The sequence below is a fragment of the Gorilla gorilla genome, chromosome 23 (assembly GCF_029281585.2).
Source record: "Gorilla gorilla gorilla isolate KB3781 chromosome 23, NHGRI_mGorGor1-v2.1_pri, whole genome shotgun sequence".
Classification (NCBI taxonomy): Eukaryota; Metazoa; Chordata; class Mammalia; order Primates; family Hominidae; genus Gorilla; species Gorilla gorilla.
Genome location: NC_086018.1, coordinates 43,841,049 through 43,860,838, shown reverse-complemented (window position 1 = coordinate 43,860,838; position 19,790 = coordinate 43,841,049). Strand labels below are relative to the sequence as shown.

General features: G+C 43.1%; 1 protein-coding gene across 2 annotated transcripts in view; it reads right to left on the bottom strand.

The window, feature by feature from the left end:
- Positions 1-7,776: 7,776 nt before the first annotated feature.
- ATXN10 (ataxin 10) overlaps positions 7,777-19,790 on the bottom strand; it is a 173,603-nt gene continuing 161,589 nt past the window's right edge. For both annotated transcript variants that reach the window (XM_055375381.2, XM_031005368.3), the window contains 2 exons: positions 8,587-8,774; positions 7,777-8,097 (listed from right to left, as the gene is read on the bottom strand). In XM_055375381.2, coding sequence (XP_055231356.1) covers positions 8,095-8,097; positions 8,587-8,774 — 191 coding nt within the window. In that variant the 3' untranslated portion in view covers positions 7,777-8,094. The remainder of the gene's footprint in view (positions 8,098-8,586; positions 8,775-19,790) is intronic.

The following is a 19,790-nucleotide window of genomic DNA, read 5'->3' as shown; positions in this document are numbered from 1 at the left end:
CCTGTTGGGATAAGCATATGTTGTTTGTGAGAGGTCGTGTGTGTTGAGATAAAACATAGTTACTTTACCCAAAGACATAAATCCCTGCTATACTCATAAGCTGTAAATAACTCCCTTAACCCATGATGTAACGGAGGAGGTTAGTGTGGGCGTAACCAGTCAGAACAATGCAATTGTGAGCTTATAGGAAAAGAAGCACACTAAGTGCCCAGATACCCAGTCAAAGCCCAGCCTGTCAGAGCACATGGAGGATTGAGCGAGTGCTGACCACCTGAGTCTCTTTAGAGTGCACCGAGCTGGCTGAGAGCACTACATGCCAACCACATATTGACTCCAGCCCCTTATGCAGACTGGGATGAGAAGTTTCTAAGTGGTGGTCAACAGACACGCTGGCTGGGGCAAGAAACCTGCAAGTGAGACTAAGGCAAAAAGAGAGAGAAAAGACTGACCAACCTCGGGAAATGGTGCCCCTCTCTTCTGCTTGCTCACAATTACTGCTTGGCTTATTGAAGGAACGAAAAGAATCACCTCTCTGGGCTAAGTGATGCTCATGTGAATTTTCTCTCAATACTCTGCTTTCTTGGTAATATTCAAACCCCAAGGTTTGGTGGTGACTTTTGGGTATTATTACTAAAAACTAAAGCACCCATTTTTTCCTCTCTTCTTAGACCCTAAATAGGGATATCAGAACTTAACCTTTCACTGTATCCTATATGTCTTTTACTCTATCATCTATATTTTTCATCATTTGGTCTCTCAGCGATCCCTTCTGGATGTTTTCGACTGAGCTATTTTCCTTCCATTTGCTATTTATCTTTTTTGTGGCTAAACTCATCCACTGATTTCTTAATTTTGGTTATATTTTTCCAGTTCAAGAATTTTCATTTGGTCCCCCGTCACAGTGTGTCCCTTCTTTTGCTGACGTTTCCAATATTGTCCTTTGTCTCTTTAAACACATTGAATAAAGTTATTTGAAATTCCTGCCTGAAGACTCCACTATCAGGAGCCCCTCTAAGTTTGTTTCTATTTGTTATCGCTTCTTTTGACTTTCATATCGTGTTGTGTTGTCTCGTCACCTCCTATTTTTGATTGAGACAACGTATGAAAAACTATACAAATAATGCAAGACCAAGGGTAGAGCCGTTTTCCTGAGATTTCTGTTGCTAGACGCCTGGGTGAGCAGTACTCCAGGATGTAGTGCATCACTGACATCACACGTCATAGCACACAAGGGGAACTTTAGTTCAGTTTCTGGGGTGCAAATGGTTGGAAACTGAGTGTGGTTCTCTGGGAGGAACTACTTCCGGTTCACTGCGACTCAGTCTGATTCAGCCCACTGGGTCCCGTGCCTGCAGCAATGGAGGTTCACCGGGACAGCATCCCACCGCCTTGGCTCCCAGGACTCTCATAAGCACTCTTTGGCCTCTTAGCCGCTCTGCCTCCTCCTCTGAAGTGAAAAATACTTTCAGAGGAAACAGCAACCCAAATACACTTATCTTCCTGGGACTCTTTTCACTCCCAGACCCTGGCCCTGTAATTCCTTGCTGTGTCTTGCTAGCTCCCAGGTACCTTTAAACAGTAGCTGGAACTATTCTGACCTGTGTTTCAGTTGCCTTCAGAGGGGTTTGGTCAGAACTACCTAGTTGGGAAGTGCCTTTTCTTTTCTAATATGATTACTTCTCTGAGACAAATCTTCTCTAACCCCTTATCTTCCTTCCTTGACCTCCCACAGTATGCAACCTAAAACAAAGATAAGGCTTTAAGCCCTAAGATGTTCACTGCAGCATTTCTAATGATAAGAAGCAGAAAATAAAATGTCTAACAAGAAGGGAATGGTAGCCGGGTGCACTGGCTCACACCTGTAGACCCAGCTACTCAGGAGGCTGAAGTGGGAGGATCAATTGAGCCCAGGAGTTCAAGGCTGCAGGGAACCATGGTTGTGGCATTGAATTTCAGCCTGTGTGATAGAGCAAGACCCCCTCCCCACCAATACATAAATATATTTTAAAAAGAAGGGAATGCTCAAGTCCATTATGGTACATTTTTGTGATAAAGCCATTACAATTTTTTTGAGGGGTCTCTAACATACTGAGGAGCCTCATGCTCTAATGTTGAGAGCAAGTTTAGACTGTGGGCCACACGTTGACAGCAGGCCTGCTTCACTAGTCTTTCTACAACCTCACCCTAGATAATCTCATTGATTTCCATGGCTTCATATCATCTATACATAAAAGCAATCATTCCAAATATCTATTTCCAATACTGATCTGTCTTCTGAGCCCTAGTTTATAGGTCCAGTTACTTTTTAAAATCATCACCACTTGGATGTCTCAAAAGCACCTCAAACTTCATTTGCCCAAAATAGAATTCTGGATTCTCTTTGCCACAAATAAAACATACACAAGAACCAATCTTCACATTCAACTTTTCCACCCCAGTGAATGGACAATCATCCACCCAGCTGTTCAACAGATCTCAGGAGCTACTCTTGTGGACTTCATGCACCCCACCCTCAGCTTGTCCTACGGATCCTCCCTCAGACACACAGTTCCAACTCAAGTCTCTCTCTCCTTTTCCACTGCCACCATGCTTGTCTAGATCACTGTCATCAACAGCCCCATACGCAATTTCTCTACTTTCATTCTTTCTCCTCTCCATTTTCCACACTGCTGCAAGAGTAGTCATTTAAAAGTGCAAGCAGAATCTTGGCATTCCTCTGCTAAAAATGGCTCAACAGCTTCCCAGTGTACTTCAAGCAAAATTCAAATTCCTCCCATGGCCTTGAAGACCCTGCATGATCTGATTCCTGCTGACCCCTCTGACTTGGTCTCATGATGTTCTCCCCTGGCCACCAGGCACTGGGCCCACTGGCCACCCACCTGGTCCCTAAACAGGTGAAGCTTTTCCAATTTGGGGGCCTCTGCACTTGCTGCTCCCTCTTCCAGAACATTTCTCTCTGATTCTTTGCACAGCTGGCACCTTTTCAACCTTCTTCTGGCTTTTACTCAAAAAGAACACCCCAGTTACCATCAACTTGCCTATTTTCTTCATGGCACTTACTACAATATGCAATGCTCTCGTTTTACATATTTGTTCACTTATTAATAACTTTCTGTCACCCTCACCAGAAGATAATCCTTATGAGAGCAGAGGCCATGTCTGTCTTGTTCACTGTTGTATCCCTAGTGCATGGTACAGTCCTCGAGGGGGAAACTTAGGCTCAGAGTGGTTAAGTAACTTGCTCAAGGCCACACAGCTGGCAAGTGAAGTAGAGATTTGAACTTGGGTTTTCCTAATTGCAAGCATATGTTCTTCCCATAGCACTCTCCTTGCTCTACACCTGATATGGTTTGGATTTGTGTCCCTGCCCAATTTTCATGTTCAACTGTAATCCCCAATGTCCTGATAGGAGGTGACTGGATCACGTGGGTGGATTTCCCCTTGCTGTTATCAGGATAGTGAGTTCTCACAACATCTGGTTAAAAGTGTGTAGCACTTCTCCACCACCCTCACTCTCTTCCTCCTGCTCCAGCCATGTAAGACGTGCCTGCTTCCCCTTCTGCCATGATCCTAAGTTTCCTGAGGCCTCCCCAGCCATACTTCCTGTATAGCCTGCAGAGCCGTGAGCCAATTAAACCTCTTTTCTTTATAAATTACCCAGTCTCAGGGAGTTCTGTATAGCAATGCGAGAATGCACTAACACAACGTCCAAAGCCATAGTCCAGGCATTTCTGCTATATTAATTTTCCACGATTCTGGGAAAAGAAGCTATCTATTTTTTCTCACTCATTCTCTTCCAATTAACTACAGCAATTAATCACTAAGCATTAACTGCTGTGTGTCCTTGGGCATAACTTCTCTGTGACTCAACCTCCTCATTCATATAATGGGATTAATACCAGGACTAAGCACTTCACACACAACCACTTGCTTGTGCTCTCATGTGCTCTGATCAGGCAGGTGGTATTATGAGCCGCATTTTCAGTGGGGCTGACAATGAGAAAATGGAGACACCCAGAACTTATAGAACCTGCCCATGGGTAAGCAGGAGAAAGAGCAGGGACTGAAACCCAGGAATTCTAGCTTCAGAGCTGATATTCTTGGCCAATACACTTTACAAAGTGGTGGAAAAATTAAATCCGTATGATAAAAATTGCCTAAGCCCTTGCTTCAATGATGTGAAATAAGCATAGAAATTTGTGAGTAAATGAATAATGTATATGATGTTGTTTAAACAAAAAGAAACATTTAATATAATGTTTCTAATTTAAGCAAGAATAATTATGGAAAACTATGAAAATTAATTTCCACTGACAGGAATGTCTCTGGTTGAGATGAGGAAAGTCTGATGGATGAGTTAATACCATAACCACTATGTTTACAGCAAAAGCTTAAAAATTCATGTATATTGTGGATGGTATATGAAATTCATATTGCAAAATATCACATAATATTTGACCTCAAAATATAAATAAATATATAAAGTGTGTAGGAAAGAGGAAACAGATACTGTGTCATACAAACACAAGAAAAAAAATCTGAAGTTTGAAAACAAGGTTTTTAACTGATTTTATGTGGACAAGCCAATATGGCTGAAACGATCAGAACCTTGGACAGCACCGAGAGGGTGTTTTTTCGTTGTTGTTTTTTTGGTTCCCCCCCACCCCACAGGCTTGGTTTTATATTAGATCTTAAATGTTAAGGTTCTTCCTCAACTTTTCTGCATTTAAAAATTCCGCCTCAATTCTACTGCTTCACATGTGAAGCACTTATGTGTAGAACTTACTGATGATGAAAGATTTTTTAAAAAGTTTTCTTCCTGCAAAGACTGGAATTTTTGTTCTAACATCTTTGTTTATTCATTCAAGGATGGAAACTAAAGGACAGTAAAAAAATCATTTTAAGACCAGGCGCAGTGGCTCATGCTTGTAATCCCAGCATTTTGGGAGGCCAAGGAGGGCGGATCATGAGGTTAGGAGTTTGAGACCAGCCTGGCAAACATGGTGAAACCCTGTCTGTACTAAAAATACAAAAATTATAATCCCAGCTACTCAGGAGGCTGAGGCAGGAGACCTGCTTGAACCTGGGAAGCAGAGGTTGCAGTGAACTGAGATCATGCCACTGCACTCCAGCTTGGGTGACAGAGCAAGACTCCATCTCGAAAAAAAAAATCATTTAAATAACACTTAAATGCCATGTGTTATCAGGGCAGCACATGAATGACTTCAAGAGAGAATGGATGTAAGATGCACACAAAAAAATTTGATTTAAAGACGTATTAATTGGTAGCCCAAATCATCTCAATCATTTTTTCTATATCCTATTTTGCAAATGACATGTTTGAGCAGTTTCCAAAGCCCTATGCTTAGATTGTGAAGTTACTGAACAACAACAAAAAAATGCATCTCAATGTTAGCTCCTAAAAACAAAAACAAGAACAGAACCACAAAATCAGGATGTTGTATTAGTGCGTTCTCGTATTGCTATACAGAACTCCCTGAGACTAGATAATTTATAAAGAAAAGAGGTTTAATTGGCTCATGGCTCTGCAGGCTATACAGGAAGGATGGCTGGGGAGGCCTCAGGAAACTTAGGATCATGGCAGAAGAGGAAGCAGGCATGTCTTACATGGCTGGGGCAGGAGGACAATGAACAAATATTAACAAATCCTAACAGTTTAGTAAGCTGGCCCTTGAAATCTGTCGAGTATTGGTTTCAGGACCCCCCCCCTTGGATGCCAAAATCTATGGATGCTCAAGTCTCTGATATGAGCCTTCACAGTATTTGCATATAAACTACCCGCATTCTCCCACATACTTTAAATCATCTCCAGATTACTTGTAACACCTAATAAAATGTAAATGCTATGGAAATAGTTGTTACCTTGTATTTTAAAATTTGTATTATTTTTTGTTGTTGTACTACTATTTTATTTTTCCTGAGTATTTTCAATCCCCAGTTGGTTCAATCTGTGGATACAGAGAGCTGACTGTTTTAAGATTGCAAAAATAAGTATTTTTGAAATCTTCACATCCATTGTTAAGGTATTAAAAAATAATCACTCTGCAAATACTTGGACTCAGTATCAAGCTGAGAAGCCTTCCCCTCTATCTTTTAAAGTGAAGCCAGCTAAAAGCTTTGTCAGCTCGCTCTTGAAAGCAATAATATGGTCACAAAACTTGCTGTGACCATTCTGTCTCTTTACAAATTTTGTAAGGCTGGCCTGCTTTTTTCTTCCTTCTAAATGACTGATTGAGGTGATGATTAATCCTCTATAGCATGTAAAACAAGGTTCTCAGGAGCTCTGAGTCCTCCACGGTAGAGGACAGGGAAGCTGTTGTGCTCAAGAATTAATCCATCCGAGGGAATCAAAGGCAGCCACAATGCAGTCATCAGCATGTTTTCACTATGCAAGCCCCACACTTCCTACTTAGAAAACACATAACCATTACCCCATTCTGTATTCTCACAAGGCTCCCTTTTATTTATTTGTGTTTGTTATTATATAGCTCATACCGACAAGTTTGTGCGATTCCACTGGTGTGCACACATCCATTGAGACAGGAAAAAAAGAAGTGTCTATTGCAAACTTGTTAAAAGGGAAAAGGGACTCCCACTGTTTTCTCCCTTTGGCCAGGCTTCTATTTAGAGGACAGAGCTTTAACTCTTTATGTCCCAGGAGAGAAAGACTCCTTTGTGTAATTTTAAATTCTGCAATGGCTTCTTTACTGATGGAAAGTCATAAACGAGAGAAAAAATGTTATTCATAGATTGCTGCAATCCTAGAAGCTGATGTGTCTTCAGAGTTACACAGAGTACATTAGACAGCACATGGGAAAACTTTTACTTCATTCTCAACATGCTTAAGCTATTTTTACAAATCAGTTAAACTATGTCTACACAAAGCTTAGAAGCACTTTATTTGGGAGCAATCAGTATTTTTGTAAAAACTTTTGGACAGGTCTTTATTTTTATTTTGGAAGGTTCAACACGAATTGTGCAAAATCTCTGGATATATTAGTTTAGCGATATGGTTGTTGAAGAAAATAATATGTTTTAAGCATTCACAACGTGACCTCCCCCTAGAGCTTTTGTTGATGATATGAATGATCTGGATTCAGTGAGTTCAGTGGTCATTTAAGCCAGTCCTACCTCTCATACAGCAGACAGATAGATAGATGAACAGACAGACAGAAAACTAGATGTCAAATAAACTCCTGCTCCCTAAAAGTACTTTTGCAATTTCAGTAAAGACATGGCTAAAACTGAGTGGCACCTTTATGAGACTGGTGCTTTTTAAATCAAAGAAGATAGAAATGTACCTTTAATCTATGGCACTGCACCAGAGCAGAACATAAGCTATTCCTTCCCCCATGACAGAGGCATGAAGCTGGGGAGGACACAGGCATTCACCTTGACACAGAATGGGTCCTGGGATGTCTACTTCTGGGATGAACTGGAACACGAAGAGTTAAGTGCCCACATGTTCTCTCACCAACCTCACTCCCTGCCACATTCCAAAGGGATAGGGCTCAGTGACAAGACAGCCCAGTACCTAAAATGAAGAGGGAGGGTTCTCGAATTAATTAACTGGAAATGAGTCTTGTCAATGTTTTGGAAAGGCAGAGGGGTGAAAAGAGATTGCTAGAATTAATCACAGTGAGAAACTACTTCAACCGCCTGCCAGAGTTCAGAAAACCCAATGAGAAGAGGAATATAAAGAATGATGCTGACTTGCCATCTGAAGGGACAAACACAGTCAAGCCAACATCCAAGTTTTGTCAAATAAGGGTTGTGCCCTCCAAGAGACTGGTTTATTATCTGCTGTCACAGTAAGTACAATATATTCGTTAAATGCACGTTCTATCCAGGGGGACAAAGGAAAACCACACAGCTACATTAATGCAAAGAAACAAGAGAACACTCAGTTACTTCACTTTTAGCTTACACACGTTAAACTCTACTACCTAAAAGATTTGTAAGTTCCCAAATTTGTACTTCTAAATCTTCAAACACTTGCAATTTCACATACTGTAGAAGATGAAAAATCCATGAAACAGATTCCAAAAATTCAGGCATTTGGATGTAGTTCATTCACTAAGAAGAAGAAAGAAACAAAATTGCAGATGTAACAAATCTGTTCACAAGATTCATCAGACAAAAGGGGCAAAAACCCAGAACTTTGGTCAGTGGTGACAAATAACTTAGAGAAACCTAAAAGAATTCATGCAATATTATTCAAGGAGTTTTGTTTTTTAAACTATAGTGAACATTAACTATCTTTTAAAGAAAATCTAATTCCTATGAGAAACTTACTTTTAGACCATGTATAACTTTTGATATGCCTTTTGTATTTCTCACCCAGAATGAGTTTGAAATTGTCCCTCTTTTAAGAAAATGGCAGCATAAAGCCGGAACAAAAAAACCGTTTGCAGCTATCTTTAGGGCTTTCCTCGGTAAACCACTATAGAGGGCACAATTCTCCCATCCATATTCTTACAAAGAGCCTCGTGCTTGAAGCAATGGGGAAGTGGAAACAGCTTTCTACAAATCAAAGGGAAGGACAGTTCCCTCGAGGGTACTTACTGGCTTAGGGGTGTCTCTAGTAGATTTCAGGATCAGCTTTTCGCCTTTCTTTTCAACTTCAAAACCCACTTTTTTAAGTAGGGATGCATCTGCCAGCCCCTGTTCCTCCATCTTTGCAATCAAATCTTGGTTTTGGCTGTTGTCTTCGGTAAGGTTTCGGATGGCATATATCACCCACTGGGTCAGAACTGGAGCCAGAGTGAAGGAATGTGACAACATACTTTCCTGTTTGATAACTTCACATAAGAATTATCAGAAAAGGAGTAGAGGAGCACAGAAACACGGAACATCCAGTATCAATCCACAAGTTTTCTTGAGGATGCATTCTCTGAATATGCATCTCAAGTGCAAACACATTAAAAAGAGGCAACGCAGGCATATGCACTGTACATCCAGCATGTGTGCGTGATGTCCAGCCACGGGCACCCAGAGAGATTTACTCAGTATTTGTTGAATGAATGAACAAGGAAGCAAAGACTTAGAGTAGCTCAAACTGAAGTTTATGAACCCAAGAACACACACACAGGCAAATGTGTGTGCGTGCACACACACACATTCCTTTGTTGAATAATTATGTTACTGACTCACTAGGGAAAGAATAAGAAGAGCACTAAAGAATCAGTCACAAAGACGTCAGGTTAGAATCAGGAAAATCATCTTGTTTTAATGGGAGCCCAGTTAGAAATAAGAATTGTTTCCTAGGAGTCACCATGGAATTTCCCGCATTCAGTATTCTAAAGATGAAGCTGGAAGGGCTTTGAAGGATTTGCTGTGTTTAGTTTGAATACTCAGGCTCCTGAAAGCATCGGGGCTCACTGTGCCCAAGTGTTCACCTGGCACGTTCCACTTGGCAGGAGACCAGAGACAACCTACGAAGACTGGGATAGCATCGCCACATTACTGAGTAGGGCATTTGATTTAATCACCAAGAGCCGTGTAAACCTCATGCAAACATTAAGCTATTATATGTAGTTCTATGAAGGACTTTACAAAAAGTACTGCAGGGACCAGTCTTCAGTGGTTGGATCCAGGGACATATATATAAGAGACTGCCAAGAGAGGCTGTGTCCCTACTGGGCCTGGCACCCTGATCCAGGGAGAACAACAAAGAACCTAGGGTAGAACAAATACCTATCCAAAGAAAGAGACCTCCCTGCCCACGAGCAGATAAAGGCAGCAAGACAAACAAGTCCTGTCCCCTGATGATTATCAGATGCTTCCCACTCGGGCACTGCCAATGCCAGAACCAGGGAGTCAGTGTCCCCACAAGGTATCAAACCCTAGAGCTAAAGAGCCAAGTCTTCTGATCTTGTCCTGAACACCCCTGTGCAACGCTGTGGACCAGTTCTGAGACATTTCTAGCTCCCCCAACATGGCATGAGAACACAGAGAAAACTTCAACATTCACAAAGCTGGTGCTCTTTCCTGTAGTATTTGGGAAAGAAAATGAGTCCAACAGTTTCTCTCCCTAATTCAACGGCCTCAAAAGAAAATAGTAAAAATGACTGTCCAATTAAGTCAGACAACTGAAACGTACTAAACACAGGCAGCTGTATGCTCAGAAGTGTTTTTGGGGCTTTAAAAAGGTTGCTCCATCTTAGTCCCTCCAATACACACCGGGTGAGCTGGCCCAGGGTCCTCTCTGCTTCCCCACTCACAGCACTTAAGCTCCTGGCCTGTGTCTGCCAGCTCCTCCACGGCTGTGGTCGTGTGTTCCTGGGGCCTTGGGCCTCAACATGGAGCCTGGCACAAAGCAAAGGACCAACCAACATGTGCTGAGTGAATGACCTGCTGGTCTTTGGAGGTTTAGCATCAAAACCACTGGTGGGTATAAATGACTGACCTTTTCCAGATGGCAGAGAAAAGGACTGTCAGTGCCCAGCTAATGCTGGTTCTATAATCAGTCATCTGTCTATGGTGGGGAAAAAGTTCTTATTGTGTCATTTATCTGTCATTCTCTCGTGACAAAGTCCAGGTCCTTTATATGGCTGCATTTCCTTTCTGGAGACAGAATCTATTCAAATATTCAAAGGCATTAAACCTAAATTTGAATATCCGCCTCTTTTCCATGATCACTGAACCCCCACTTTGTGCCAGTATAGAGAACAAAGATAATGAGCCCCGGTATCAAGCACTTCCAACATATCCGTCAATTTCTCAACAATGAATTATTTGAATTTCACACCCAGGATGTCACTGTCAATATACAAATTCATTTTCTCACTTTTTATAGGAAAATGAGGAGTCAGTGATTATGAGAACTGACTCAAGGAGCAAGAAATGTAAGACTGGGGAATTTTTGTTCATGAGTATAACTCTCTAATGGTAAATGAAAGAAGCATAACACTCCTTTCTGAAATGTCCTGGTTATTCACTTAAATATAATTAAAGTAGGAAAGCTGAAATTCCCAATAATGCATTCAGAGCTCCTGAGATCAGAGGGGTGGTTGGCTCAGAAACTGAAGAGTCGGGTGCCAGCACCATCACTGCCAGCAGCAAACACAGGATGTCTCTGGAGGAAAGGGACTATCAAAGTGCTCCACTCCAGGGCACGCGAGACCCTGCCAGACGGCCCCTACCCACCTCTCCTGCCAGGCGCCCTCATCTCTCAGCCTCTGACAATGTTGCAACGCTGGCCTCCCCTCTGTCTCTGCACACACGAATCCCTGACCTGGGATGTGCTTCCCTCACTGCTGCTTCCTTTCTCATGGGGCACACTTAGCCTTCGAGACTCAGCAAGTATCACAGTCTCCCGGAAGCCTTCCCTGTCTTAGCTACCCCTCGGCACCTGCTTAGATTAGGTGCACCTGCTGTCTGTTTCCAATGCATTCTCTCTTTCTTTTTTAACAGTTCTCATCACACTGCACTGTACTCATCTGCTTATGAGTCTGTGAGCTCCTCGAGGGCAGGAGCCCCATCTAATTGACTTCGATATCCTAGCACCGAGTCTCGTTCCCAGCACAAAGTGGATGTTCAATACATATTTATTGAAATTGTGTCTTGAAAGCCTAGGCTCAAGTGATCCTCTTGCCTCAGCCTCCCGAATAGCTGGGACTACAGCCACCGTGTCTGGCCTTATTGAAATTATGTAAGCTATGACTGTTTGTTTGTATTTCTATATACTCTAATGCACTGTGAACTCCTCACAACAAGACCAACAGTACTCACTTCTCTGTGCTCTGTCCCTAGCGTGATGCTGGGAAATGTTTGCTAAATGAACAAATGTGAGCATGCTATCTCTCATTCACCACGTGGGTGGGGCCATGGTGGCACTGCAGCGACCCACAGGCTGTATTTTTGCCTCCTGTTGTTGGTGTGGTTTCCCGACCCAGGGCTTTTTAGGGTTTGAGAGATTAGATGAAAGTAAACCGATATGAATGCAACCCAGGCAAGGAGGCTGGACTGCATAAATAAAAGGTCCATGACAACAAAACACCAGAATTCCCATGTGGATGGGATCAAAGAGTGGATTTTAATCATGTTCATCTTGGGGTTGGAGGGCAACATTTCTATCACGTTTTGTGAAAATACTGTTATCATGGTATTTTAATAGCAACCCACCCTTAAAGTGTTTGGTAGCTAATTTCTGTAGAATACAAACTTACACAATGCCCGCTTTATATATAAGGCAAGTGGAGCACAGAAAGAATGAGACTGAAGAAAAGCCCTCTTGGAGATGAAGGGCTGCCAGGTGTCTCCCTCAAACAGGGACACTGGTTGCAGCTAGGGTGATGGGTCCTGCTCAGCCCCCTGCAGCCCCAGGCTTCAGGCATACTACTTCAGGAACAAAATATGATAGTCAAGTATTTCACACGGAGCAGATTCTTGGCGCAGCCACGGACCTGACAACCTAATAGAAGAAACACTGAAGCCCAAAGCAGAAAAGGCATTTTTGTCTTCTTCCAAAATTAGTATCCAAAGTGCAAAAAGATGTAGTCAAGGAAGTGTGAAAGGCTGACAAGAAATAAGGCTACAAGACTACTCTGGAGTCAACTCCCTTTCACGGCCTTGAGAATCAGAAATAACAACCAAGCCAATAATAGTAAACCTCCACACTTTTCATTTAAATATACATTTAATACTCTTACATATTTTAAGTGAAATTCATCTTTCCTTCCGGTTTAAGGAGGACTTCACGAAGGTAGAACCCTTATGCATTCTTCTTAGGCAGATGTGAAGTTTGCTCCACTGCCCCCTCTAAGTGAGCACCAACATTTTGGGGTTTGTGTTGTCTATCTGTAAATCAAATACTACACAAACCTCCTCTAATCTGTTCCTATTTCCAGTGAGAACATTTTAGCACTGCTGTCTTGGGTTCTAGACTTAATCATAATCACAAAATCAATTTTTCATAGTTGTTTCTTTCAAGAAATTTGAGTAGAAAATAAAAACACTGTAAAATATAGCCCTAGGAAGTGTGTCTGGTCCACAGCCCTGGGTCATGAATATGCATGCCACTCCTTGTTAAGAGTGCAGCCTGTGCAGACCTAGACAGTCTGAAGTGTCACGAGAGAGATTAAAGCAAGTCTCAGTTAATATTCACATTGCCCTCTTGTTCCCTCTCTAAAGGGACAGAGAGAAAGAAAGAGTAGGAGAGAAAATTAAACATCTTCTAAAGTCTCTAATCCCACCAACATCTGAAGTGCTTTATTGTATGCTTAGCTTTAGAAAGAGAGCTTCTAACGTTTCCATAGCTACTACAAATAGAAGGCATGAGCCTGTTCGTTGCAAAACTGCCTTGAAAGAACCCTGCAATCAGCACTAGAGCGGGACTTGATAGTGCTGGCCAGCTCTTCAGCAGGGGGCTCTGGGGTCTTGACCCAGGCCACCAAGACCACAGCGTCAGTAAAGCACCTTGTACTGCTGAATGGCCGAGGCAGCACTGCACTGGGCCTCAGCTGGTTCAACACAGGGCCCAACACTAAATTGGGTGGCCTTGTACCAGCAAGGTGATAAGATATTAGCAGGGGAGAAGAACAAAGGCTGGGAAACAGCATGATACAGAAAAACAATCCACAGTAAGGGTATTAATGACCAGCAGATTGATGTGCCAAGCTCACTTTTAAAGTACAGTCAGGTAAGCTGAAATGTTAAAACTGGAATTGTCTGATGAGACAGATTCCATCAAGCTAAACTATTCTTCCAGCTATCAAAATCAGTGCTACTTAAAGTCCTCTACATCATTAAATGTAGACTCCAGGGCGACAGGAACTCTGTTCTGGTCACTGCTCTGTCGGTGTTTAGAAGACTGCTAAGAACAAGGGCCAGCCAATGATGGCCTGTGCTTTTTATGACAGCAAATGAAAAACAGTTTGAATATATTTAGATGATTGGAAAAAATCTAAAGAATACTGATTTCTGACACATGAAAATTTGAAATTCAAATGTCAGTATCCGTAAACAAGGTTCTACGGCACACAGCCATGCCCATCACTTGCCTGTGTTGGCGGCTGCTGTCACACTGCAAGGGCAGGGTGGAGGAGCTGCCAAGAGACAGCAAGGCCTACAAAGCCAAAATATTTACTATGTGGCCCTTCACAGAAAAGGCGTGCCAACTTCCGGCCTAGAACATGGGAAGCACTAATGAATATTTGTTGAATTAATAAATAAATAGGCCGGGCATAGTGGCTCACGCCTGTAATCCCAACACTTTGGGAGGCTGAGGCAGGCGGATCACGAGGTCAGGAGTATGAGACCAGCCTGGCCAACACGGTAAAACCCCATCTCTACTAAATATACAAAAAAATCAGCTGGGCGTGCTGGTGAGCCGCCTGCAGTCCCAGCTACTCGGGAGGCTGAGGCAGGAGAAATCGCTTAAACCCGGGAGGCAGAGGCTGCAGTGAGCCGAGATTGCGCCACTGCACTGCAGCCTGGGCGACAGAGCAAGACTCTGTCTCAAAAATAAGTAAATAAACAAACCAACCTTAAAAAGTACTGGCACTGAAAAAATATGCATTATGTAAATTAAAATGATTTAAATGTGTTAAAAGACTTTTCATAATGTTCTGATATATATGGACTTTATAATATCTGTATAACAGATACATATATTATATGTAATATCTGTATTCTTTTTGCAACCAGGATATATATTTTAAAACTCTTTTTAGATAACAAACCCATGAAGGCAAGGGATTTGTGTGCTGCAGGGCTTTCCAAAGTACGCTGTGGAGCAGGGAGGGGCGCACAATTAGAACCTCTCCCAGAGCTGGCCCGCACATAGCATGCTCAGCACGAGCAAGCCTCCTCCACCCAGGCTTCTACAAACCTGTGTAATTATCCGCCCTGTTAGAAAAAGGTTTTCCTAGATGAAGACGCTTCACAAATCCCTTGTCACATCTAAACAAATATCTTCTCGGACCATGGTAAAATGTAGAGTTTTTTAGAGTGCAAAGTAGTAGTTCAGTTTAAAAATTGCTCTCAAAAGGCGTTATATTGCTACAAACCAAAATACTTTAAAATATGCCAATTTCTATCAGCCAAAGAAGAAAACATGCCAAGAGTGTGGCCCTGAAAAGGCAACCTCCTCACCCCATCTCACCCCAGTGCATCCCCAGGGGGGAGCCCTCATTGACCTTGGCCCTGTTCTCTAAGAACTTTCTTACTGAGAGGAAAAAAGACACTTCCCAAAGTGCTGCCCAGGGAGCCCGGGGCTTCCTGGAGTTTCATGGGACTTGTGCTACCTGTTGGGACCACCTCCAAAAAGAAGAGCTCCCGCTTGCAGGGTGCTGGAGAGCAAGGCAGGGGGCAGGAGACAGGGAGAGGGCCAGGCAAGATGGAGGTCCTGGGACAGAGATACATCTGAAGATCCCCTTACTTTTGCAAGGGGTCACAAGTTTTTCAGAATAAACTCGAATGTCAAGAGATATTTTCATTGCTTTCTAAAGTTCACTTTACTTCCACCTTCATCTGCTATGATGATCTTTTGTTCTCAACTCTCATTTATGTCACTGGTCCCACTGCATACTCTTCTCATTCAGAAAATTAAAGTACAAGTCTAATTTATGGTGCAGATTCTACACAGGGTCTCCCTGCATGACGCTGGAAACTATGTGTTCAATACCCACCACAAACCACCCATTTTGGCTCCCTCTTCCTTCTCTAAATTGTTGGTCTATCTGGTATCTAATTTCCCTCTGAGTTTTTATATTTTAATACAACAGAACATCTGTGCTTCAAAGGTTTCCATGCCATGCTGTATGTACTGTTCTATGTTTCGTAGCCTGTTATGCCTTAATAGCATTTAAAAATAAAAGCTAAAATCGTGAGTATGTATACCCTCCAATTTACCAATTAATGGCTAATTGCTAATACTGAAAGTGTTAAAAAAATACTAAAAGAAGGCAGAGAAATAATTGTCAGATTTGGAAATTATAGGTTACAATCTGAAGAATATAGAATAAGATTTGCATTTAATACACACTATAAGAAAGAGCAGTTTCAGTCTTTCCGGAGGGAAAAAGCCATCTCAGCAACACCCCTGCACTGAAAGCTGAGGCTGCTTCTCGGCTTCTAGGCCGTAAGGGAAGTGGTACATAGGCCCCATAAAACACTGCTGAGTTTTGACAGAACTATATTTCACACCTCTGTCCACTAGAGATTTTATATCTGTGCATAACCCAAATCAGTACTTTATTAAAGATGCTGAAACGAAGGCCCATTCACTGTCCTTGCTTGGCACAATGTACTTTCCATAAATTGTAAAGGGAGAGGGGAGATGTTCCTGACTTCACAGGCCTCCTCTCCGAAGCCTGAAACCTCTCTCTACAAGGCTCACACTTCCTCCACTGCATCCCGTGGGCCTGAGCGAAGGGCTGTGGCACCAGTGCACTGTCCAGGCCTTGCTGGGCATGTACTCTCCATCCCTCACCAGTCCCAGATGTGAAAGCTCAAGCGCCCACGCCAGGCAAAGCAGGACCCATGAGCCCATGCGAGGCAAAGCAGGACCCATGAGCCCGTCCATCTGGCAGTGAAGTCATGGGAAGATGACCTGTGCCCTGCCCACTCCAAAAGCTTCTGTGGCCGATGGAGGGCCGCGCTCACAGGTACCTCACATTCACGGGGTTTTGGCGGTGAAGGATCCTGTGGCAATGAAACTAATTTTGTACATGACATGCTCTGGAATCATTTTACTGACCACTTCAAAGCAAAGCGTGGTACGAAGCAGTCACAGTCTGGCAGCCCCATCACACACAGGTTTCAGGGTCAGAAACAACCAATACCACTTCTAACTTAAACCACACGAAAGGGTTTTGGGGCCATGAAGTAGTTCCAGTTGGATTTGGGGCAGCACTCCAATGTCACATATGAGACTCGGAAGGAGCCACTGTATGCAGCATGGTTAGCAGAGTGCCTGGCACACCCATGCACACTGCAGACATTCAGGCCACGGTGCACGAGCTCTGACTCCAGAGAATGTGTGCTCACCGTGTGCTCAGACTCCTATCTTACTGGTCCTTGTAGCTCCTGGCTACAGTACGAGTGTTTAAAATATTTGCCCATTGGTGCCTGGATTTGATCTACTTATGAGGCGGTAGCTCCCAGAGTTCTGTCAGATCTGGGCTGAAAGGGAGGTGTGATTTAATAAATGCATGTGGATACACAGCCACGATACAACGTCAGCCTTCATGCTGCAAGAGACAGTTGTGGGGGAGCAGCATTCTGGGGACAATAAACTTCTAAAGTAAACAACAGTGCTCAGTGTCTCCACACACAATCCGGGACGCTGCCAGTAGCACACCGGCAGAGCTTCACTGCCCAGATGGTGGCAGGGGAGGTCCTAACGATAGGGGATTTATGAATGGGAGTCAATGGAAACCCAGTAGAAACAGGGGAAGTGTCAGGCCTCACCTGCCAGGTAAAGAGGATGTTTACCAAGTACCTGGTGATCTTTGGGATCAGTGGCCAGATAATAAGCTGGCCCCACTGAATTTCTGTTCCTGGAACACACTGCCACTCTCAATGCAAGCGAAGCTTTGTACAATTAAGTGTCTCTCACATAAGCCAAGACTGAAAATGAGATTGTCAGTTTACCTTCATAAAATAGTAACACGAGTAAAACTAATAAAGGTAACAGCATCAGTTGTCACATTCCAGGACACAGGATGTGCCAGGGGCTGTTCTAAGTGTGAAAGCATTCAATCCTCACAAACTCTCTATGCGGTAGATGTTCATTACGATCCTCATTCTACTGATGAGAAAACTTAGACACAGAGGCGAACATGGCCAAGGTCCCGCAACTGGATGTGTTCAAGGTGGATTTGGAAGTAGGCAGTCAGGCTCTGACATCCGCTCCCCTGATCGCGATGCCGTATCGCTGCTAAGTGTGCTCTCACGACCAGTCCATCCAGAGAGACCTCCGGAGGGCAGAGCAGTTCTTCTTCCGGGTTGCTATGACTGCACGTTTCTGAGCTATGCCTGCAAACCAGTACAAGGAACGGTAGGTTTTGTGATACATGAAATACATCCCTTTCTCTTCAAAGAAATCCCAAGTGATAAACTTGCAGATACCAGTCAGAGTAACTATCTGTGCAAAATACCTTTAGAACTAGCTAATAAGCTAACAATTCAAAGTGAAATAAAAATTCGGAGCAGAAAAAGTAAACCCACCTAAGTTATAAGACATTAGTGTTCGTCTAGCACTGTTGATATTTCAAAATTAATGAAGTACAGCCAAGGATCAAAAATAGTTCTAAGTTAGAAAGGATTAAATGAAGAACATGAACAGGGTGGAGCTTCTGGCGATTTAGAACAGACAAGACACAGCAGGCCCTGAGGAGTCAAGGAGCGCTCTTATGCTGTACACACCAGTGTCTGGGCATCTGGTAGCACTTGCTCCAATGGCATTAGTTACCATGGCCATCCTGACCTGCCTCCTCACCCCACCTCCCCCGACGCCTCCAGCAGCTCCCAGGAAGTCGGTGGTCAAGGGTGGGGAGGGCTTGCAGGGTGAACAGGGACAGATACCAGATGTGTGCGCTTCCCAAGGACTCTACTATGCCACAAAGTCAGCGCAGGAGAGAGGTTCTCATTTCATGCTGTCTGCTTTCACTTGTAACAGTAATAGGTGACTCAAGAGTTACCTGCAGTCTGACTGATTTCTTTCAACAAGGAGATCTCTAATTCTAATTTGTCCTCATCAGGGGAAGAGCACTACTATATCCATTTAAAGTCAGGACAACCTTCAGCAGAAAGGTATAATACATAAATAACTCCAACATTCACTATAACACTTTAGGCTATTTAAAAGCCAAGTAGTCATGTGGGTGACACTTAGTTCTAAAACTCTCCCTTGACGCGTATCTCTCTAAAAAATTTCTGAAGTACTGAATATTTCATTTTGGGGAGAAAATTCATTGAATTACAGAAACTTAATACTTTAACACTGTTTTCCTCTTTTCTATAAACAACACACCTCTTGATATTTAGACTGGTGTTGGAGCAAGGGATTTAGATATGAACAAAAATTCAAACTGTTAATCTTACATCTGAATGTCTCTCAAAAACTTAATCATGATTTATTCATTCATTTAATAAATATGAAGGCAAAATGCTCAATACTGGTAAGACAACAGCTAACAGGATAGTCCAGTCCCTGCCCTTGGGGCGTTTACATTCTAGCACTTGCAGAGGCAGGCCCTAAACCAAAAAACAAAGTCTGAAAGGGGTGACAGAGCATAATTACAAGAGGACAACTTGGGGAAAGAAGGGAGTTAGGGAAGGCCTCTCTGAGGAATTAACATCAGAGCTGAAACTCAAAGGATGAAAAGAAGCCAGACCCCTGGAGAGCTGAGGAGGAGGTTGCAGATGGGAGCAGGCCACACAGCACCTCCACATGGAGGAACACTGATGAGAAAAACTTGTATGGCTGGGAAGAATGAGTGAGGGAGAGTGGATAAAATGAAGCAGAGGTCAGTCAAGGCCAGCTCCTTCAGGGATTCTCAGGCTATGGTAAGGAGCTTGCTGTACTGCATTCTAACACAATGAGAACTCATCGAAAGAGCTGAAGCAGAAAAATTAAGAAGCTCTTGTGGGCAGCTGCGTGGAGAGTGGAACAAGGGAGCAGGAGTCCATAATGGCGAGAATAAAATTTTGGAATACAGACTTGGGTTCAGTTCTGGCTCTGCCACTTTACAAGCCACACGGCTTTGGGCAATTTACACAACTTTACCAAGGCAGTTGTTCCACCTGCGAACTTGGACAGG